Consider the following 23774-nt stretch of genomic DNA (forward strand, 5'->3'; position numbering starts at 1 on the left):
GGTACAGGCCTAAGTTAGTCTTTCAGCTCGGTAAAGTTGAGAGAAAAGACCTTCACAGCTCCTCCCACCATCTCAACTACTTACCAAGCCAACAGGCAGTCGCACTTAGGTGCCGAGTGGACACTGAGGAGCAGGCGGCTGGAAAAAAGGGAAGGCCACGGACAGGCAGGCGGTTTGGATGCAGTCCAAGTCAATCTGTGGAGAAGCACAAACAAGGTACAGGCCTAAGTTAGTCTTTCAGCTCGGTAAAGTTGAGAGAAAAGCCCTTCACAGCTCCTCCCACCATCTCAACTACTTACCAAGCCAACAGGCAGTCGCACTTAGGTGCCGAGTGGACACTGAGGAGCAGGCGGCTGGAAAAAAGGGAAGGCCACGGACAGGCAGGCGGTTTGGATGCAGTCCAAGTCAATCTGTGGAGAAGCACAAACAAGGTACAGGCCTAAGTTAGTCTTTCAGCTCGGTAAAGTTGAGAGAAAAGCCCTTCACAGCTCCTCCCACCATCTCAACTACTTACCAAGCCAACAGGCAGTCGCACTTAGGTGCCGAGTGGACACTGAGGAGCAGGCGGCTGGAAAAAAGGGAAGGCCACGGACAGGCAGGCGGTTTGGCTGCAGTCCAAGTCAATCTGTGGAGAAGCACAAACAAGGTACAGGCCTAAGTTAGTCTTTCAGCTCGGTAAAGTTGAGAGAAAAGCCCTTCACAGCTCCTCCCACCATCTCAACTACTTACCAAGCCAACAGGCAGTCGCACTTAGGTGCCGAGTGGACACTGAGGAGCAGGCGGCTGGAAAAAAGGGAAGGCCACGGACAGGCAGGCGGTTTGGCTGCAGTCCAAGTCAATCTGTGGAGAAGCACAAACAAGGTACAGGCCTAAGTTAGTCTTTCAGCTCGGTAAAGTTGAGAGAAAAGCCCTTCCCAGCTCCTCCCACCATCTCAACTACTTACCAAGCCAACAGGCAGTCGCACTTAGGTGCCGAGTGGACACTGAGGAGCAGGCGGCTGGAAAAAAGGGAAGGCCACGGACAGGCAGGCGGTTTGGCTGCAGTCCAAGTCAATCTGTGGAGAAGCACAAACAAGGTACAGGCCTAAGTTAGTCTTTCAGCTCGGTAAAGTTGAGAGAAAAGCCCTTCACAGCTCCTCCCACCATCTCAACTACTTACCAAGCCAACAGGCAGTCGCACTTAGGTGCCGAGTGGACACTGAGGAGCAGGCGGCTGGAAAAAAGGGAAGGCCACGGACAGGCAGGCGGTTTGGATGCAGTCCAAGTCAATCTGTGGAGACGCACAAACAAGGTACAGGCATCAATCACTTAATCTTTACGTGCACGCGCATCCACTCACCGATGCTCCGGGCCCGCCTCCATTTCACTTTTTGAATTTATGATTTTAACCACTTGAGGACCCACCCTTTACCCCCCATTAACGACCGGCGCTGTTTGTTTTGAGGTGTTCTGTGTGGGCTCTGCAGCCCCCAGCACAGATCAACGGACACACAGAGCGATCAGATTGCCACCCTTATTTCCCCCATATGGGGATGATGTGCAGGGGGGGTCTGATCGCTCCTGCCTGCAGGCATGTTGGGGGGGGGGGGGGCATCGGCGGCCTGCAGGCTATTCACGCCGTGAATTGACAGGAAGCAGACGCTCACACGAGCGGCTGCTTCCTGATTAATTATCCTGCAGCCGGCGACGCAGAACTTCGTCGCTGGTCCTGCTGCTGTCACTTTGCCGACGCGCGTTATGAGTGGTTAAAGTCATAACACCATTGCGCATGAAATTGCCATGTCGTCGGTCCCGCTGATGGCACATGTATTTTTAATCTGAAGTCCACTGTGGTCTTGGGTCTGCGCACTATGCTCCTGGTGCTATCAGGTGGAGCTAGGATACGTCAATGCTGTTGTAGTGTTTTTAAGACTTTAAAGTATTAAATACCAAAAGTCAACTGGAGGCGGGGCAGGAGCATTGTAGAGTGGCTTTGCGGTCCTGGGATGTCTGGGGTGGAACATTATAAGGCCCGGTTAACTAAAACTCATTTTCACACGACTGGCCTACAGTATCACTTTAAAAAGAGGATGTAACATTAATATTTTTTTGGCCAAATGTAAGGCACGTCCCAATCCCTAAAATGTTAAAAACCTCAGCAAAAATTTTTTTTAGATTCTGTGTACAAGTATTAACAACGTCTCTATTTCAATGGTATTCTTCTAGAAAATATAACTGTAATAATTTTGTTTTTGAGGGCCGAATGAACATTTGCAGCGGAACTTCCTTACTAAAAAAATGTTCCTGCATACTACTGCATAGAGTTGGATCACTCCACTCCAAGTAAATAACCGAATCACAAAAGAACCAATCAATAAACAACAATAACCAGGTTTTATTATTGGTATGAAATAATGTGGTTTTGCACCATACATGAAAAGATTGATTTATACTTTGTTCACCCAAAAAAAAAAAAAAACAACAAATTTCCAAGTAAATAAACAGTTATTGCAGCAGACTCGACTCAACTACCCATCTTTCGATTGAAAACTAAGGATATTCCACTGTAAAACCTATCAAACACCTGTTTTTAAAACATCTTTGAAAGTAATTGGTACTTATTGTGAAATTTTAATTTAAATTTCGGTTGCCCAGATAATATTAATATTTCTACCCGCAAACAGAAAAATACATTATCTCCTTTAAATTTAGAAACATATACTCAATACATTAGTATTGTTGAACTCACATTCATAAGCTGGAATCCTTCTTCAACTATGCTGACGGAGTTCTCACTAATAAATTGATCACTGGTGCACGGACAAGTGTGTGCTAACACACACTGAAGGATGCATTTATGTACAGTATAAAAAAATTCTCAATTCCCCATTGGTGTTCACTTGTGTCAATCAAACAGGCAGAAATGAATTATGTTAAAAAAAAAAAAAAAATAGGCATGTGATTGGTTAGCAAAATCTTTATTTGGTGACGTGTCATTTTTTCACAAATCAGATACTCTCCCGCATTTTGGTCATGGGCGCGCTAAAATCTAAATTAAATTTCCTGACGTCAGGGAAACTTCATCTGCGCTTCTGAAGTACGGGTACCGCGGGAATGAAGTCACGTGACGGGAGTTAAGTCCCGCGCACACGTGATTACGTATGGTTTGCGGCCAGTTACGCCCTTTCCTCTGGCGCTGTGGTGGAGAAGAGGTGGCGTGCCGTGACGAGACAGCGAAACACAATGCCGGGCAAACGCGGACGTCCCACTAGGATCTCCAGACAGCGGCGATGTGGGAACTGCGACGACGAGCACGGTGCAGCTCACGGAAAGCGTGTTAACAAGAAAAAAGAGGTATCTGAGCAGATTCCCGAGGACGAAAACGTCAATGCAGGTGACGCATGTCAGACATTGTCTGACACAAGTAGTGTGACGCAGCAGCCATTGATGCCAGTGGTAGATGAGCAATCCCAAACAGTTACAATTTTTTTAGTACCTATGGAGAAAGCAACTGTGGCTAGTCCTGTAGATATTGTGAATTTAGAAAATAATCAAGATTCATCATCACAAAACCAAAACTTAGAAAACCAGGGCCTAGTTGAGGAAACGCACGAAGGTTCCATGAACGAGCAGGCCTCAAATTCTAATAATGACGTCAATCTTAGTAGTGAAAATCCCATAGATATGGAGTTGATGGACAATTTTGAAGGAGTTTCTATGCGTGAACCATTACTTATTGATACCGCAAGTGAAATTGTGAACTTCAGACTTGCACTAGATGATAACATTGATTCTGACGATGAGGGCGAGGAAGCATTAGATCTCAGTACAAGACCTGCCTGTCAAAACACGGTGGAGACCCTTGAGAATGATGTGCATGTTAGTTTTGATAGGGAATTAGACATTGGACATACAGAAAAGGAATCTGACCAAGATGCAAACCAAGCGAATGTGCATGAGGAAAATTATTTTAATCAATCTAAGGATGCAGAAAATGTACAGGAGCATAACAATAATTCAAAACACAGAGATTGTGATGATGAAGAGGAGGATGACAATAAGAGTGTTCAGGATGTTGCAGAAGGACAAGAATGTGTAGAGGATCAGGATAGTGAACAAGGTTCATCTAATTATGAAGATTATGAACCTACAACCAGCGTCAATGATTTTCAAGGAAACCGAAGCTCCTCAGACGGTTGGGGAGATGATGATAGCAGTTTTCTTGGTGATGAGTACTCAGTTCATGACAGTGCTGAAGATAATAATGATTCACAAGAAGATGTTGATACTGACACACTTATTTCAGAAGTTAATGACTGTGATAATCATAACCGACAACGAATTGCAGTGCTTCCAGATCATGCAAATGACAGTGCACCAGAGAATTCTGATGTGGTTGTTGTGAATGAAAATGTACTAGACAATTCTGAATTGCATAGGAATGATTCTGACATGGGCAGGCATGGTAATATGCAAACAAACGAAGAGGCCAATGCAAATAACGTGGACGAGAGTTTTAATGAAACGATCATTAATAATTCCCAGCAATCCAAAGGTGGGATTAGTAGAATGCCAAAATTTACAATTGCAGAAAATCTGATGTTGTGTCGCTTCGTATGTGCAGATTATGAGTTTCTGTTAAAGAGGGATAAGAATGAAGATGTTCGTCGGATGAAAAATCAGAAGTGGAAGTACATAGGAGAAAAGGTAAACACAAATTTCTATCAAGTTATCATTACCAATTCATTGATTACTTTTCAATACTGAGAATTAACGCCAAAAGTACTGTATCTTTTTAATAGTGTACTACCTCTTTGTAACATACTTTTTTTTCAAATCTGTCATTCAAATGTATAATGTTGTTATCTACATGCCCCTCACATGTGTTGTAATTTGCTTGACCTCAGTTATGTGCACTGAAATCTCCTCTTACCTGTTTGTAATGAGAAATTTCCATTTCATTTAGCCCCTGAGACAAGATAGTGAATACGCAGTAAAGGTCATTTGAAAGCAGCTGATTATAATATTCTGTATAGTTGGAAGTAGGCCTGAACGATTGTATGAAAAAATTGAATTGAGCGATTTCTGTTGCAAATCACGATTTCGATTCGATTCACGATTTGCTTCAAATTAAGCTTTGTTCCCCCTCTGTGTCTTTCTGTCCCGTCTCTCTTTCTGCACTCTGTGTCTTTGTGCCCCCTTTCTCTCTCTCTCTCTCTCTCTCTCTCTCTCTCTCTCTCTCTCTGTCTCTCCCCCTATTGTGCCCCGTCTTTTTCAGTGTCCCCTGTTTTTTTTTTTGTCCCCTCTGTGTCTCTCTCTGCACCATCTTGGCCTCTCTCTGTCTTGCTACCTTTGTGTCTCTCTTTGTGCCCCTTTTGTCTCTCTGTGCCCCCTCTGGGCCTTTCTTTTGTCCCTTTTGTGTCTCTTTTTGTTCCCTTTTTGTCTCCCTGTGCACGCTCTGTCCACTAAGCTGCGGTAGTTCTATACCTACCTTCCAGCATGAGCCTAGCGATGCCAGTCTATCAACTTCGTGTCCTGCAGGCTCTAATGCATGGCCTACTTATTGTATGTCACATGACATACAGGAACCAGGAAGTATGCCGTGCACAAGAACCAGCAGACGGCAAGAGAGGATGGACAGCGTTGGACTCCTGTGGAAGATCTGACTGACACTGCGGGTCACATACACGGTGATTTTGACGTTTCAAGCAGTGTCTCCAAACTTCCCCCTTGTGGAAATGTCACGATATTGACCACTTACACGAATCCGAAATTGTGAACTTGTTGATCGCGATTTCGATTTAAATTCGATTTATCTTTCAGGCCTAGTTGGAAGACAGTTGCAAGTTGACATACATAAATACTGCATATTTGTAACAGCAATAATAGTGTAGGAATTAAGTAAATATAATTAATTATAAAACATTTGAAATTCCGAAAATATCACCTGCGTGGCTACTCACCTAGGTAGCGTGAAGCCTCAGGATCCTAATGAGGTTTGGCACGCCATCCTTAGTAACTCGGTGTTATCCCTCATCATGTGTAGTTTGTCCAAAAAAACACCAACTGAAAATCCTCAGTTTAAGATTCCTCCAACTCAGCCTCCGACTAAGACTCCTCGACGCAAACTCCTTTAATTTGCACATTACAATATTTTTTATTACAATTAAGTGACATTACATTCTTGTCTAACATTACAAATCTTATGCATTTTAACAGACAGCAGAAGTGAGAAGGAAGTGTAGAGTACTAAATTGTTTCACTGTAAAATAAAAATAGTCCTTCTTAAGATTGAGTACTTGTGAACGGTACAATCCAGAAGAAAGGACAAATATAAGGCCCTAGGCAAGTAAAATGTGGGTTCATGTAAGAATGATGTGCAGGTAGTGTGCTGTGGAATGAGGAGATTGTAAAAAAACAACACCTCTGTGTTAAATGTATTTGGATTCCCTGCAGCTCGGATAGTAATGCATATGTAGAGTATAGTACTACTGTGTAACAAAGAAAACCTGAGAAAGAAGAAAATATTTTTTTATACATACCTGGTGCTTCCTGCAGCCATCTTCAGGCCAATCAGTCCATCGTTGTCCTTCTCCATCCAACGTGATGTTCTGCTATGTAGTGATGGTACTTGAGCCAGTCGGATGTACTGTGCATACACACTCTGTCCTCAGGAGCATAGTACACCTGTGCAGCACTATTGTGCAGGTGAAAAATGTTCCTGGCTGTGTGAGCGACATGTGGACGGACAGCGATGACTGGCTGAATTTCCAGTACTCATAGCGGTAGATCCGGATGGTTGAGGACAGCGCTGGACTGATTAGCCTGAAGGGTGCTGTAGGAAGCCCAACGTATGTATAATACTTTAATTTTCATCAGTCTCCGGTATCCTTTAATGTTTAATCAAGAAGGGAAATTTTAACCACATCTCTCTGCTGTTTTCATTCAAATGACTGTTAATATTTGAATTACTTTTGTAACAGAACACCAGGAGTTGAAAATTTTAGATAACAACATTTTTTTGTGGTTGAGAATTTAGTCAACCACAACACTTTTCTGCTAGCCATGCCTTCAATTTATATTCCAGTATATGTTTAAATGTTCGGTGCACACTGATAGGGATGCTTAGGCACTATCAACTCTTTGATTCCGGCATAAGTTGACTTCACAATAACACCTCATACTCCACAGACGCTTTATTCTCTAGAGAAGACAGGCACAGGTACTATGCCTTAAAAATTAATACTGCTGTCTTCAAAATTGTACATGTAAGCATATGTAGCATTTTTGGATGCACCTGTCAAAAGATAAATTTAGAAGAACTCTATGAAAAAGGCAGAGTTCTGCATTGACATCATAATGTGCCTGTATTAACTACCAATAAGTTTATGTATGCACTTTGCGTCACAATGGCCTGTATATGTATTAAGGGTTGCACTGCTTAATTTAAACTTTTCATTTTCTTGCTACATTTTTGTTTACCAAGGTTTCCGAAATTAAAAAGGTTAGGCGTACAGGAGAGAGATGCAGAAAGCGGTTTCAACAGTGTAGACGTCTCGTTGTAAAGATGATGGAAGACCGAGACATACAGGATGCAGAGTATAACCGCTGGCAAGAATTAGTTAGAAATACAGTGCGGTCTATGCCCAAAGTTGCTCGACGGTTCGGTAAGGACAAATTGTAATAAATTTATTTTAACGTTCAATAAATGTAAATAATATGCATCCTTAGGTTCACTAGATGTCCCTTCTGCAAAGTATTAGGGGGGGTGATAGTGAACGATTGATGGGTGATTGAAGGTTAATTGATTGATGGTTAATTAGTGGGTGTTTAGAGGAAAGAACAGATGTAAACAATGCACTAGGGAGCATATAGGATGACAGTTTTTAGAGAGTAATAATGTCGTGGAAGGGTAATCATATGCGCACTAGCGCCATGTTATGTTCTGATGTGATGGTTGGAAGTGACAGCTAACGATTGATGACTGATTGATCGGTGATTGAAAGGTGATGTTCGTTGGCTTATTACAAGGGGGGACAGTGTACAGTTTACAGGGGTGGTGGATGGTGTGGTCTGGGAGAATGAACGGTGCTGGGGGGGCCCGGGTGGCAGTTAGGTCCATAAACAAATAAAAAGTTTGAAAGAAAGTGACATGGAGTGATTGATGGGTGATTAGGTGGATGTTTTGTTTTGAAGTAGGTGGTTTGGCGGTTGGCCGGGGGAAGATCGGAGTGTTGCTGTGACGATCAGGGGCCAGGGGTGGTGGAGGATCAGTGTGCTTGTTGCAGACTAGGGTGGCTGCAGCCTGCCCTGGTGGTACCTTAAACATTGTGACCACCAGGGCAGGAGGCAGCCTGTATGATACGCTTAGTATATATTGAAAAACAAATCATATGCTTGGTATGCGTCGATGGTTGAGTTAGCAGCTCGCCAGCGCTTGGAAAAGGCCAGCAAGCTGTAGCTGCTTGTGGACGGAACCAGTTGCAGTGGGCAACGCACGTCGTCAGTGACGCGATGGCTCCCCGGGCACGCCTTCGTTAACCGCCACGTTTGCGCCTTTGGCGGTCCGTAAGGCTGCCACTTTGACGCCCCGAATGTGTCTTACGCGGTCCTTAATTTTTTCATGTATGACCGTGTTATCCATTTGGTGTCTTTAAGTGTACATTACTGTTGTAATGTATAAAAAAATCCTGCTTATTCATTCAAGGGTTAGTAGTAATGTTTTTAAAGGTAGATGATCACAAGCAGTGCAAGTGAAGTAGCATTGCTTACATGTATATATATATATATATATATATATATATATATGCCAGACTCTTTATCACTTCTTAAATAAGTTTTACTTTCCTCACTCCGCTTTACAACCATTGTTCAAAATAGGCATCAAGGTCACCTTCACAACAGCTCACCTTCAAAATTCATCCGGCATATGTTATACTCTTTTTTTATAAGCCCATAAGCTAAAAAAGCAAATTTTATGGACCTTGTGAAAAGGGGCGTAATCTAACAGTATTTTACCATTGTTGTATTAGCCCTGTTATTATATTGCTTTTATAAAGACCAATGGAGGTTGTGAGGTATGAAAAGTTAAAACATTTTTGAAAACAGCGATCTAATTGATGAGATGGGTATGTATATTAAGAGAACAGTGTTTGCAGGACTATTTCAGCATTGTGGTTTTGTTTTTCAACTACTAACAGTCACTACGATGCATCTTAATATATTAATGGTTTTTGAAACTTTAATTACTTTGAAGTACACTTTTTTGTAGTTTTAATTGTTGTATGTGAAGGTTGTATGCATATCAAACCACATGAACTCAATGTTCTCCTTCTCAACCAGTTACAAGACCTTACAGAAAAAGGAAAACCTCCAATCCACCAGACTACGCAAGCTACGCTTCGTCAAACACTGCAAATCAGCATGACCAACCTGAAGAACCTTCAGAAAGAGACCAAGAAACAATGAACTTACCTGTAAAGAAGGTAAATAATCACACTATCATTCCACAGAAAGCTAATTCTTGCAATGCAACAGCAGATAAAAGCAGTGTTGGAAACAAAATGGCAGAAAATGGCAGAAGATCAGAAAAGCGTGGACACGGTAAAAACCAGGAACATTGTGAGTTACTTAACGTGACAAAAGTCTCTGATACGCAACATACAAGGCAAACAGACGGAACTGCAGTACAAAATACAGTTAAATTATCGAAAAAAAAATCTACTACCACAAATGTTAACAACATCAGTGATAGTTTGGTTACTAATGATAATGATTGTGCACACAATGTAAACAATAGGCAGCAATCAAGTCAACGAAGTGTAGGTAAAGAAAAATCCACTGATAACGTGCTTACGAATGTCAGTCGTCCAAGTTGCAGACCATCGGTAGATTTTGAAGTTCATGATGCAGTACATGCTGGAAGTGATAGTGGTTGTGGTAATTTACACTCTGATTCACAAAATAGTAGTATTAGTGAAGACATAGTTATTGGCAGAGCAGGAAAACAAAAGTCACAGGTACCATCAGGTAGAAAAAGTAAAGCCAAATCTAATTGTCAAGCCGTTCAACCATATTACAAACATGCACAACTAAGTACTACACCTTGCAGTGGTAGTATGCAAATAGTGCCTGCTCACAACAGGGAGTTTGATATGACATGCAAATTACTAGAGGTACAACAAACAACTCTACAGTTACTGGCTACCATAGCTGAGGGACAGAAACAAATGTTGGATAACCAAAAGGGAATGCTGAAGGAAATGAAACAAAAAAACAAGCGTAGAAAACACAAAAACAATTACAGACAGGCAGAGAGTTCCGATTTCGAGGATTAGAGCTACGGAATAGTACTTCAACAGTAATACCATTTTTTTTCCCATTGCCCAAAAAATTAACATATGCCCATAACAAAATAAGAAGTTCTTTTTCAGAAACCCCCCCAAAAAACCCTGCTCTTTTGCGATCTGTAAACACAATGTAAATCAAGGATTTCATTATTTTACTATGGAAAATATGAGGATTCACACATTTTTTTTTTTTTAAGGTTACCTGTGCTTGTAATGGTCACTCGCGGGCATCCAATGACCGTCCAGGTAATGAACCATGCTCTTGGCTTGGCCTACAGTTTGCTAAAAAGGCATGTGAGACCTTGTAGTTTAATAAAATCTATACAAGCATTGGCGTGCCATTCCTCACGCTCGTGTTAGCTGTAGCGTACTACGCAGGCACACAGTGTTCTGTGTGTCCGTAGTACGCTACTACTGACATCAGCATGATTCAGGAGATGGAAGAAGGGACCATGGATTTTATACTTTAAAGTCTTAATCTTCATAAATTAAATGGAACTAGAGAGGAAAGCGGTAAAGTTATTTGTACATACCTTGGTCTTCCAGCAGCTACATAAAGACTAATATCTCCCACGACGGGATCCTCAATGTACTCCGTTTTGTATTGTGGGTCACGTCCTTCCCTGGTGATTGTCCAGTCGGAAGTCTGCTCCATGCTTACCTCTCCAGCGGCTGCTGTACATGCGCACAGAGCGCACTTCACTGGCTTAATGTGTACCCTCCCCTTTAAGGATGTGACACACACCAGGCAAAAGGAGGAAGCGTAGGACCGCGTTGTGGGAGCGATTACTGTTTGTGGAGCTGCGTTAAGACCCATGTATGTATAAAATAATTTCACTTTCCTCTTTGTTTCCCTTGAAGCCGACGCTTAGCCCGAGCATCGGTGATTAGCTGCGGGAACCAAGTGTCTTTGTGTATGAACCATTACAAGCATCGGGAAGCTTCTAATCTTTTTCACTCCACCCCATCACTGTGTATCCATAAGTGTAAGGTTTAACATGATTACATGTCACGTTACTGTTTACTTGAAAAACATTTTTGGGGTACAATGTTCAAAATAGATAGCTAAATAAGGTAACATATTCAAACTATGCACATTGATGGAAAATTTTTTTTACTCCTAAGATGATATTTCTTACAGTTGTTTGAAGTTATTTCAAAGTGAGTAATCATTTTGGATTACTCAATCTCAGCATAGTGTGAATAACAGTTATTTATGTTGTTGTAATGCAAGTTGATCTTCACAACTGTTCAAAGATTTAATTTGTAAAAGTAAAAGTTAACGTATCCATTCTTTGGATACTTATAACGGCTCTGTCATTTTCACTGACTTCAGTCATTGCCTACAATACAACAATACTCAGGCCCGGCCCTAGACCATTTGCCGCCTGAGGCAAACTTTAAAGAAATCGCCGCTGCGCCCCACGTGGGTGTGGGGGGGCCGCCCGAGCTGGAGGGGATAGCGGGCAGGAAGGGGGTATTGGGGCTAGCGGCGGGGAGGGGGGTCGGACCCCCCCCTCCCTCGCCTGGGTCCCCCGTCCTCCGCTCCCCTCCAGCTTGTTATGCGCGCTGGCTGGCTGGCTGCAGCTGTAAGAGGCAACGGGCGGGGATCACTCATCTCTTCCTCGTTCAGCCTGCGCTCCACTGACGTCACTTCCTGCTATGCCGCAGGAAGTGACGTCAGTGGAGCGCACGTTGGAACGAGGAAGAGGTGAGTGATCCCCGCCCGTTGCCTCTTACAGCCGCAGCCAGCCAGCCAGCCAGCGCGCATAACAAGCTGGAGGGGAGCGGAGGATGGGGGACCCAGGCGAGGGATGGGGGGGGTCCGACCCCCCTCCCCGCCGCTAGCCCCAATACCCCCTTCCTGCCCGCTCTTACCTCCAGCTCGGGCGGCACTCCACACCCACGGACGGGCGGGTGCCGCCCCCTCAGAAGCGCCGCCTGAGGCAAACGTTTCACCCCGCCTCATGGGCGGGCCGGCCCTGCCAATACTTACATGGCCTACTCAAATAAGTCATATACATCCAATAAGTTAAGGAGGAACTTTAAGAGCAGGGTTTAAAGAATGTTATCTGCATAAAGAGGCTGGATCTGCCTATACAGCCCAACCTATGTTACTACTCAAAACCCCACTCCAGTCCCCTTGCACTATGCAATCCCTCATAAATCACAGCCGTGGTGTGAGGCTGTGTTTACATCAGTAGTGTCAGTCTCAGCTGCTCCACCGCCCTTCCCTCCGGTCTCGTTCCCTGCCCCCGTCCATTCCCTCCAATCATCAAGGAGGGAAGGGATGCAGGGCGGGACTGGAGTTATGCAGGAGTGGGGGGAAAGCAGCATGCTGACACTATTCATAGAAACACAGCCACCTCTGACAAGCTGTTTGTCATCAGCGTGGCTGTGATTTATGAGGGATTGCAGAGTAAAGGGGGACCTTAGGGGGGTTTGGGATAGCAATAGAGGCTGGGCTGTATAGGCAGATCCAGCCTATGTATGCAGATAATATATTTCAAACCCACCTCCGGTTATCTTTAAGAGCAAGGCCTGAGAAAAGATCACAATTGAGGAAAATGCACCGGCCGAGCTGCGGTGCCATACAATTTCTTTTATCTTATGTTACTGTCACTTACAGTCAATTGTCGCTATCAGACAAAACAAAGTTTTTATACACTATTGACCAAAATTTTGGACAGAAAAGGAGTCTGTCCAGAATAGGAAACACACCCAGCATCTAGTTGAAATAGTATGTGGTAAATAGCTTAAGCTTAACACATAGTCAAGTAACCAAAAATGGACTTTGTCCAAAAAATTCATTTATGAATGAAAGTGACATCAGCATAGGCGAAAAGTAATGTACACCAAATTTTACATTGTTGTTGTTTATCTGTTTGTTTGCACATAGTGTTCTTTTAGTTATTGTTAAAGATAATGATGCTGTAAAGGAATTATTAATCAAAAACCATAATGTTACATTCACAAAGCGCTGCCTGCACAAACTTGTTGCCAAAATCTCTCATAAAAGAACAAGAAGTGTCCGCCGCAGTACAATGGGGGACATGTAGTGACTTCAAGAGCACCCTTCAGATGCTCGGTGCTCTTAAAGAGAGTATGAAGCGAGATTACATCTCGCTTCAGACCTCATATACAGCAGGGGCATGCGTGCCCCTGCTACAACGCCGCTATCCCGCCTCTTAATGTTGGTCCCTTACCCCCCAAAATTCCATCCGTTATGCGGGTGAGCGCTTCCTGGTATGGGCAGGGCTAACCGCTGCAGACCTGCCCCATGCGCGTCAGTCAGAGGCGTACCTCTGCCTCTACCACGCCCCTCTCAGTCTTCATTGACTGAAAGAGCCTGGGGAGAGGCGGCGATGCACGTCTGATATATGCGCATGGAGCCAGGGTTGCAGCCGTTAGCCCCTGCCTCCAGGAAAGAACAAAATCTACGACCAAGTTGTTCGTAGATTTGGCATGGGATGGGTTGGGGGGTCGGGTACCCCCGTTTAGCCGCGGGATAGCGGGGTTTTAGCTGGGGCACACGTGCCCCTGCTATATATAAGAGCTGAAGCGAGATTTTGTCTCACTTCAGTGTCTCTTTGCAAGCCCCAGCTGAGTTTCACTCATTTCTTTTCGGCCTTCAAGGATACCTCAACAGAAATGTAACATAATGAAATAAACATCTGTATGCACAGTGCCTAGCACACATACAACTGCGTCTACCATAGAACTACACTGTGTTCCTCTTATTTCTTTCCCTCCCTGCCTGCCTGAAACAGTACAATATCAGGTATGTAAGTGGCTGACTCAGTCCGGACTCAGACAGGAAGTGACTACAGTGTGACCCTCACTGATAAGAAATTCGCCTATTTTCTCATCGGTCTTGCTCTCTGGAGCCATTGTATTCTATTAAAGTGTTTTATAGTTGAAATTAATTATGAATGAGGATCACACTGTACTCACGTCCTGTCTGAGTCAAGACCGAGTCAGCAACCTACATACCTGATATTGAACTCTTTCAAGCAGGGAGGGAAAGAAATAACAGGAGAACAGCAAAGTTATATGTGTGCTAGGCACTGTACATACACATCTTTTTCTCATAATGTCAAATGTATGTTGTGGTATTCTTCAAGGTTCACTTTAATTAGTAATGCAGCTCTACAACTTGCATGCAGAACAACATGCTTGCGGACAGCAAACTAAGATATACATGTATATCTTCGGCAACAAGGGAATGGAGAAAGCTAAATTTTTGTAATTTTTTGTAAGTTTTGATCACTCCTTGCAAATGCGATTGTTGGAAGTATGTAATAAGTAAAAACATGTTTTATTACATCTGTTTCAATGTTTATGTATGATGTATATTTAAAGAGAAAAAATTTTTATATTACAGTTCTATTAAAGTTTTATTTGAAATGCAAAATGTGTGGACAATTTCTTATAGGAGTTAGAGAAAACATAAGTAATCGTTGAGAAATAACTATTGTTAAAAAAATTCATCTTCAAATTTAGACGTGTTCACCTTTAACACTAGATGTTAAAAGGTAACTGTGTGTACTCCTTTAACACTATATGTTAAAGGGTAACTGTAGTAAAAACTACTATATGGAGGCTGCCATATTTTTTTCATTATAATAAATATCTGTTGCCTGCCAGCCCTACTGCTCTATATCTCTGCAATATTTTATGAAGAACACCGGAAAAAAGCATACAGCTCGTCTTGTCAGATCTGACAGTAATGTCAAAAACACCTGATCTGCTGAATGCTTGTTCAGGGGCTATGGCTCTTAGTATTACAGACAGAGAATCATAAGGCCAGCCAAGAAAATTTTATTGATGAAAAGGAAGTTATTATGGCAGGCCAAGTATACCTCTTACTTCGGTTTCCCTTTAAGATTATAGATACCCATTGGCCTACATAAAAAATATCTTGAACTAGTACCAGCCCAAGCATCACTTTTGTACACTGAAATAATTTTGTAGCGGCTCGGACTCTACAGTAACTAATATTTTAAAATTTTACTTAAATAACAGGTACACGTGTTTCCTTCTTCTCTATAACCTGTTCATTAGCATAATGTGGTACTGCAGTATGCTAATGCAGTTGAGTACGCAAATAAGTGCACACATGGCCGTGGTTGCATAAGCACAGGTAGGCCACAAAACACCATGACAATGCTTGCAAACTACTTCCCCAAAAAAATAGAGCATGGAGAAGGATAGCCAGGTACTGTTCAACAAACTTATGGCAAGGGCTGGTGGTACAAGACCAACACAAATACCTAAAAATTTAATAAGTATACTATGTACATGCATTTATATTTAAGTGCGCTTGTACACCAAGTACCTTGTGTAATCTAAGAATTCCACACTAATTGTAACAGCATTCAAGAGCCCACTGATGCTCCATTATAGAAAATGAATACCTTACTCTGATGAAAAGGGTCATCAGCTAATGTAGTCAGTGGCATGTTTTGCAATCTTTATTACTGTTTTCCTTACAGAACACAGACCACTGTTAATATCAACTCATAAGTAATAAATAAGCAAGTAGCATTATGAAGACAGAAAAGTAGGCCACACCATTAGCACCTCATGACATTCACAAGTGTTATACACGATGAGCAAATTCTTCGTCCGTTGGCTGAAAAAGAAGACATGAAGGTAACATACTATGCGTACGTTAAAGGGACACTGCAGGGGGTCAGGGGAAAATGTGTTGAACTTACCCGGGTGTTGCCATGGTGCCCCCTCAGACGTCCTGTGCCCGCGGAGCCACTCACGGATGCTCGGGCCACACCTCGTGTGCACTTATGGAATTTCAGACTTTAAAGTGGTAAAACCAATGCGATAGCATTGCCGTGTCCTCCCTCCTGCTAATGTCAACAGGAGCGTACGGCACAAGTCCAGCTTGGTCTGTGTATGCGCAGTACGCTCCTGGTGACATCAGCGGGAGTGAGGACCCGGATACACAGGCGAAGTGCTTCACAGACTTGAAAGTCTGAAATTAAGGGAGTGAACTGGAGGCGTGGCCTGAGTCCTCTGCGTGGTACCAAGAGAAGCACAGGGTAAATTCAAATCATTTTCACATTACCCCCCCTACCCCCTTTTAAGCGCAAGTCAACTGCAATGAGGCGTCAAGAAGAAGAACCCGAAGAAGGAATCCACTTGTGAAAAGGCACAGCAGCAGTCATTGGAGAATATATAAACCGTGCAAGGTATGAAATAGTACAATTAAAGCTGGCCACTAATGATCCAATCTTTTTCATACAATCTTGCTATTTCAATGTAATATAAAGGTAACTGCATGAAGTATCTATTCAGTTAATTCAGTGAATTTCACCTTTCACTACATAGATTTGGTAAGATTGGATTAAAAAGAATGAATAATTATTAGCCACCCTAAGGAGTACATTTCAAATGTTGGAATTCGGTATTAATGATTTAAATTCTTAAATAAGGACAATTCTTAAATTCTTAAATAGCGCGTACTGACAATATACTCAGAAGTGATTACGTTAAGATAAGTATCCTTAATTTAAAAGTTTACAGCAGTACAAAAAAAAATTATATTTTTTATCAGTCCATTTACAATGCATATTAATACACTTGTTCGATCTGTAATATTAAATTGAGTTTAAAAGTGATAAACATTGTAAGATATCTATTTTGTAAATCTTTATCTTAGATTTACATCAAAAGTTAAATATCAAACTACGTTTATTTGAGTTATCCGGAATTCTTATAAAGTGATTTATTCATAACATCATCTAAAAGCTTATTTTAGTTTGTATCTGTTAAACGTTAATGTATGTTTCCTCAAAAAGCATTAAACAGCGTTTATTTGACTTTTGACTAATCGTGAAAATATGATTTATTAATAAGATCATGTAAACGTTAATGTAAGTATTAAACGGTGCATAAGAACAGTAAATAGTAATTTAATTTTCTAACTTTTATACTTTTAAAGTTATGATTAAATCTAAGTAAATAAGATTTTAACATTTAATTTTTTCAGCAATAAATTTTATTATAAAGTTTTATCCACGCGCCCTTTTTTCCCGTCGCCTTTTTTAACATACTTTAATTTTAAAATAGCTTTTTAACAGTACAACAATCGATAAATAGCGTTTCCACCAAATGAGAACCGATAAACATAAATTAGTGATTTAATTTGAATAAACGTTATAATTAATCGTCAAAATAGGTTTTAATTTTTGTTAAACGTTATTTCCTGATAAGGTTTACACCAGGCGCCCTTTTTTCCCAACGCCCTTATTTAACGTACGCCAGGTGAGCTGCTATGCTGCCAAAAACTCCACAGGGCCCTGGTGACCACAATGTAGTTGGAGGGGAGACCTGGGGTGGGCTGGCAGCCGACTCAGGGCCATGAGGGAGGGATTTGCCAGAAACAAATAGGCCCCTAGCCTAATGTCTTAGGTGCTGGCCATGCATGGGTCAGTTCTGGCCTGATATAAGCGCAGCTGATCAATCTCTAGTTGTTTGGAATACAATCAGATAGTAATTGATTCCTACCATACTTGGCAAGCTCAATTTGCGGTAGTATTTCAGCAGAAATCAAGCATCCATCAAACTACAAGCATTGCATTGATAACTGTTTGATAACAGATCCCTCTCAGATTCAACATTCTGTGCAATCTGGAGGCAGAGCTAGAGGTGTATGGGTACCGTAGGATTGGAATGTTACATGTTTATTTCATAATGAAACATCACATGCATCCTAGTGTTTCCTGTTTTGCTGTAATTTTTCATATGAACATGTACCAGTATTGGTGATGTCTCAAGCCACACATCAACTATACATGTATTGGTACTTGTATTGCTGGATGTCCTGATTGTACAGAATTGTGAACGTCTCATGTATCTATGCTCACCACTATTCGGGGTGTAGCAGGGGCGTAACAATAGACCCTGCAAGTGGGCCCAGAAGCCACAGGGGGCCCCGTCCTGAGAGACTGACAACTAAGTGGAAGGAGAGAAAAAAACTTTCTGCTCTCTGCACAATTGTTCTAATGACTGCATCTGCTCAGCCACTGATTATGAATTGTACAAAAATTTGCAGACAAAGATTTGTAGACAATACCTATTCAGAGTGCATCAGGCTCTTGTGTACAGCCCCCAGGCTCCTTGGTGGGAGGGGGCCCCATCCAAAGTTTTGCATGGGGGCCCAGTGATTTCTAGTCACGCCCCGGGTTTGTAGTGTGTACAGTGCTACGAAAGGTGCTGGCGCTATGTAAATAAATAATGATAATGTCTCTTCAGGTGCCCACTTCATTCTGGAAATGATCATTTCAATAGATTAGTACTGCATCTTCCTCGTGTGAGGTATTGTTCCAAGGATGTACAGTATAATAGAATCTACAGTGTATCTATAAAATTGGATGTGTATGTATGTATGTATGTATGTATGTATGTATGTATGTGCCGCCATCACTCAAAAACGCCTTGACCGATTTAAACAAAACTTGGTATACAGATCCCTTACTACCTGGGATGTTATGTTCTGGGGGTTTCACGTCTCCTCTGCACATCTGGGCGATCAAATTTGTCAGCCAATCAAATTTTAGCAATTGATTTACAATGGAGAAATGTAAACTACAACTATTCTTAGACTGTTAATTGCAGTTTTCAAACTTGGCACACTTGGTCACTGTATGACTGGGATTATTATTCAGGAAAGTGGGTGAAGCCTACAACAGCCATTAAAAATTCACCTATTGACTTTCAAGAGGGATATTTAAACTGCTGTCATTCTTAGACTGTAAATGGCAGATGCTTCAAACTTGCTACAGTCGCTCATTGGGTGACTGGAATTCAAATTCACTAAAGGGGTGGAGCCACATACAGCCAATCAGATTTCTTTGGTTGGTAAACTGCTTCCATTCACACATTTTTGATACAAGGAGCCTCCAAACTTGGTAATTCGGTGACTGTGTAAGGGTTACAAAAAGTGGGTGGAGCCAAAATAAATTACACTGGGAAAATGTAAACTGCAGCCATTCTTACAGTGTTAATGGCAAGGATCTCAAATTTTGCACAGTTGGTCCCTGCGTAACTGGGGTTAATATTCAGAAAAGTGGGTGGAGCCCACAAACGCCAATCACAATTTACCTATTGATTTTCAAGGGGAAAATTTAAGTTGCTGCCATTCTTGCACTGTTAATGGCACAGATATCAAACCTGCTACAGTTGGTCATTGGGGTGAATGGGATTCACATTCAGAAAAGGGGATGTAGCCACCCACAGCCAAGCAGATTTGTTTTATTTCATTTGGAATTAGTATTGATGCCAAGGACCCCAAAGCTTATAAAGTTCATCATTGAGTGACTGTGTGTCAAGGTAGGCGGAGGTAACAACTACATTTTTTAGGTGGGAAAATATAAACTGCAGCCTTTCTTACACTGTTAAAGTGAAGGTTTACGCAGGAGCTAAAAAAAATAAAAAATACAAATCCACTTACCTGGGGCTTCCTCCAGCCCATGGCAGGCAGGACGTGCCCTCGCCACGGCTCCACAGGCTCCCGGTCTTCTCCGGTGGCGCACCCGACCTGGCCAGGCCGGCTGCCAGGTCGGGCTTCTTCTGCGCTCCAACGTGCGTGTCACTGGTGCGCGCTGACGTCATCGGACGTCCTACGGGCTGTACTGCGCAGGCGCAGTAGTTTTGCGCCTGCGCAGTACAGCCCGGAGGACGTCCGATGACGCGGCGAGGGCACAACCTGCCTGCCACGGGCTGGAGGAAGCCCCAGATAAGTGGATTTGTATTTTTATTTATTTTTTTAGCTCCTGCGTGAACCTTCCCTTTAATGGCAGGATTCTCAAACTTGACACAGTTAGCAACTGCGTGAGTGGGATTAATATTCAGAAAAGTGGGTGGAGCCAATCAAAATTACCCTTTTGATTTTCAAGGGGAATTTTTAAATTGCTGCCTTTCTTACACAGTCAACCTCCTCGGCATTGAGTTTTCCCTGGATTTCTGTGCAAAAAATGTTTTTTTCCTGTAAATAACCAAAACTTGTCAAGCAAAGGTCTAGCATAAAAAGTGAGTATAATAAAAGCTTGCTGCATGAAATCAGATCAAAACTAAATTTCAAAATTACTCCCCAAAATAAATCTCTGATCATTTACACTCCCAAGCTGCAGTTGCCCAAATTGCACTAATACAAATATAAAGGTGGCCAAACATCTAGCGATGATGGGCAGATTCGTCCAAGAGATGTCCAGGTACAGGTGTCGCCAGTATAGGAAGGCAGGTACCGGTGTGGCCAGGATAGGTATCCAGGTACAGGTGTGGCCAGTATAGATATCCAGGTACAGGTGTGGCCAGTAAGGGAAGCAGGTACAGGTGTGGCCAGTATAGGTATCCAGGTACAGGTGTGGCCAGTATAGGTATCCAGGTACAGGTGTGACCAGTATAGGTACCCAGGTATAGGTGTGGCCAGTAAGGGAAGCCAGGTACAGGTGTGGCCAATATAGGTAGCCAGGTATAGGTGTGGCCAGTGTAAGAAACTATATGTTGGTTGCTATTGGCAACAACACAACACACCTTTATTCCGGCACCAGCAACTTATTTGTAAGAGCTGCAAACATGACTCTCATCACAGCAACAGCATTGGAGATAGAACTCCTCAGGCCAACTTCAGAGTTTAGGAGTTTATTCAGTCAACAGATATACAGATACAGTTCGTTACATCTTTAGCCAAGCAGATTATTCTGTGGTAAGTCTTTTGCGGTGCAGCTTCTTGGTCCCATTCCTGGTGATTGGTAACCAGTCTTTATCTTCTGTCTATAGTACGTTACATCTATACTACATATATACAGCATACAAAATGTCAAAACATAAATAAAGATAAAGTACAGGTTGAGGCAGGAGGCAGAAAGTAAGTGCCCTCTGCAGCCTATCTCCTGCTTTTTAATACTCCTCACTACAGAGTTAAATGTGACATCATCTGAGCCATACCTTCACACCTACAATTGGCTCAGACCCCTTGTGGTGTCATAACACATACCCACTTAATTAATATTCCGCTCGCTCTAACTTATATACGAAGAATGCCATGTTTGGTAAATATTGGCTATGTTTACCTTTCTGCCGCCTCACGGTCTGGGGCAGTTTAGGCCAGTTTAGGCCTGTGGCCTGTTACCAGGGACATGTTCCTGGTAACTGCCAGCCTTGGAAATGTTCAGTACCAGTCAGGGGCGTTGCAATCGCCATAGCAACCATAGCGTTATTATGGGGCCTGCCCGAGCCCTACGTCACAGGGGGCCCGCAGCAGGATGCCCCGCTAGGTGCTGGAGGGGTCACAGCATGAGGGGAAAGCTTGGTGGCACGTCGGTGGGGAGGGGAAATGGCCCCCCCTCCCTCACCTCGGGCTCTCCCCTCTGTACTCTCCCCTCCAGCATTAAATAGTCTATATGCAGTCGGCGGGGCAGCGGCGGCAGATACATACCTTCCGTGCGCTCCACGGATGCATCTCTCTCTAGCCTCTGACACGACTTCCTGTATAAACATTTGTATTTGGGGGGCCCCTGTCACTCCCTACCTAACCTGGGGGGCCCCTGTCACTCACAACCTAACCTGGGGGGCGCCTGTCACTCACTACCTAAACTGGGGGTCCCTGTCACTCACTACCTAAACTGGGGGCTCCTGTCACTACATACACTGGGGGGTCCCTGTCACTACCTGAACTGGGGGGCTCCTGTCACTACTTACACTGGGGGGCTCCTGTCACTGCCTGAACTGGGGGGCTCCTGTCACTGCCTGAACTGGGGGGCTCCTGTCACTGCCTGAACTGGGGGACTCCTGGTGCTACCTTAACTAGGGGGCACCTGTCACTACCTAAACTATCCAGGCCGGCCAGCCCAGCATCACCACCAGCCAAGCAGCCCAGAATTACTGTCAAAAAGGCCACCACATCACCACCAGTCAGGCCAGCATTTACTTCAACCAGCCAAGCACAGCCCAGCATCACCGCCAGCCAGCCCGGCCACAGCATCACCGCCAGCCAACCCAGCCACAGCATCACCACCAACCCAGCCACAGCATCGGCCACAGCATCACGGCCAGCCAACCCGGCCACAGCATCACCGCCAGCCAGGCCACAGCATCACCGCCAGCCAGGCCACAGCATCACCACCAGCCAGGCCACAGCATCACTGCCAGGCCTTTCAGCCCACACATCATCCCCAATCCAGCCAAACACAGTATTGCCAGGCACGGCAGCCAGTACAGGAGTGCTGTAATATGTACGAACAGAGGCGCCAAGCAGAGTAAAACAATGTTCTAAAAATGATAAAAAGAGGGAAGTCGAGGTGGACTTACCTCCCTCTGGTAGTAGACATACACTCAAATGCAGAGTAAAAAATATACAATTTATTCACAGCTCCATAAAATCACAACGCGTTTCGTGGTCAACAGTCCCGCTTCATCAGGCAGTACAGGAGCATATGAAACTGGTTCAGGTCCATAAAGCATGTGAGCGCCTCTGTGACTGTACTTAGAGGGGTGTGGGAATGTTGGGGTGGAGGGTCCTGGAGGAATGTTTGGGTGGGAGGTTTGAGGTCCGTGGGGTTGGAAGCTCGTGTGTGGGGGGGCCATAACATTTTTTTGCTATGGGGCCCAGTCATTTCTAGCTACGCCCCTGGTACCAGTTCTGCTGAAAATCAGAACTGTCTCTTTTCTCTCTAAGAGAAAATCCCCTTAAAGGGCAATTCTAGACACAAGCCTTTTTCACTAACTCAGTTCAAGTAACTGAGGCCTACTTAAATTATAACAATCCCCCCTAAAAAGGCTTGATCTGCAGATCTCTGCTTCTGAACCCAACAGTACCTGGTTTCTTTCTTCATGTTTCACTCTTCAATGCTCGTGCTCACACACCTTCTCTGCTCTAGGTGGTTATCCATGGGAGAGAAGGCAAGACCTCTTGGTCTTCCTGTAACCAAGCGCTCTTTGGGTATGCCCTACTTCTAAGTCCCTCTATACCACATTCTCAGCATTTGCGTCACTTGCGTATCACTTACAAACTTGCATGATCACAGAAAAGTTAAACTTTTTTGTCGGTTAAGCCAAGGAGCAGTGCCAGGTGTCTTCTAAAAAACACCTTTAAACAATCGGCTCCATCATAGGTACTGCTGAAACTTATACCCCTAACCCCTTATGTGGCTTAACCACTTGAGGACTGCCCCCAGCGGGCGGCGGCAAGGGCTGGGCCCAAACAACCGCAATACGCCCATCGGCGGCGGCGGGCGTGGTTATGCGGCGATCGCATCATTCATGACGCGATCAGCCGCCGGCGACAGGCTGCGCCCCCCCTCTCGCTGTAACCCGCCGGACGTTCGGAAGCGCCGACGGGTTACTAGCTGCCCGATCGCCGCTACAAAGTGTATAATACACTTTGTAATGTATACAAAGTGTATTATACAGGCTGCCTCCTGCCCT

General features: G+C 43.6%; 2 protein-coding genes across 2 annotated transcripts; both read left to right on the forward strand.

Moving 5' to 3' along the window:
- Nucleotides 1–3222: 3222 nt before the first annotated feature.
- On the forward strand, nt 3223–4746 carry LOC137537841 (uncharacterized). The gene has a single exon (XM_068259794.1). It carries the CDS (start codon nt 3223–3225, stop codon nt 4744–4746), a length of 1524 nt encoding a protein of 507 aa, XP_068115895.1.
- Nucleotides 4747–7403: 2657 nt separating this feature from the next.
- Nucleotides 7404–11427, forward strand: LOC137537907 (uncharacterized protein DDB_G0288805-like). Its single transcript, XM_068259839.1, has 2 exons — nt 7404–7646; nt 9322–11427. Exons 1-2 carry the CDS (start codon nt 7547–7549, stop codon nt 10314–10316), a joined length of 1095 nt encoding a protein of 364 aa, XP_068115940.1. The 5' UTR covers nt 7404–7546; the 3' UTR covers nt 10317–11427.
- Nucleotides 11428–23774: the final 12347 nt, after the last annotated feature.

Source organism: Hyperolius riggenbachi, chromosome 11 (assembly GCF_040937935.1).
Source record: "Hyperolius riggenbachi isolate aHypRig1 chromosome 11, aHypRig1.pri, whole genome shotgun sequence".
Classification (NCBI taxonomy): domain Eukaryota; kingdom Metazoa; phylum Chordata; class Amphibia; order Anura; family Hyperoliidae; genus Hyperolius; species Hyperolius riggenbachi.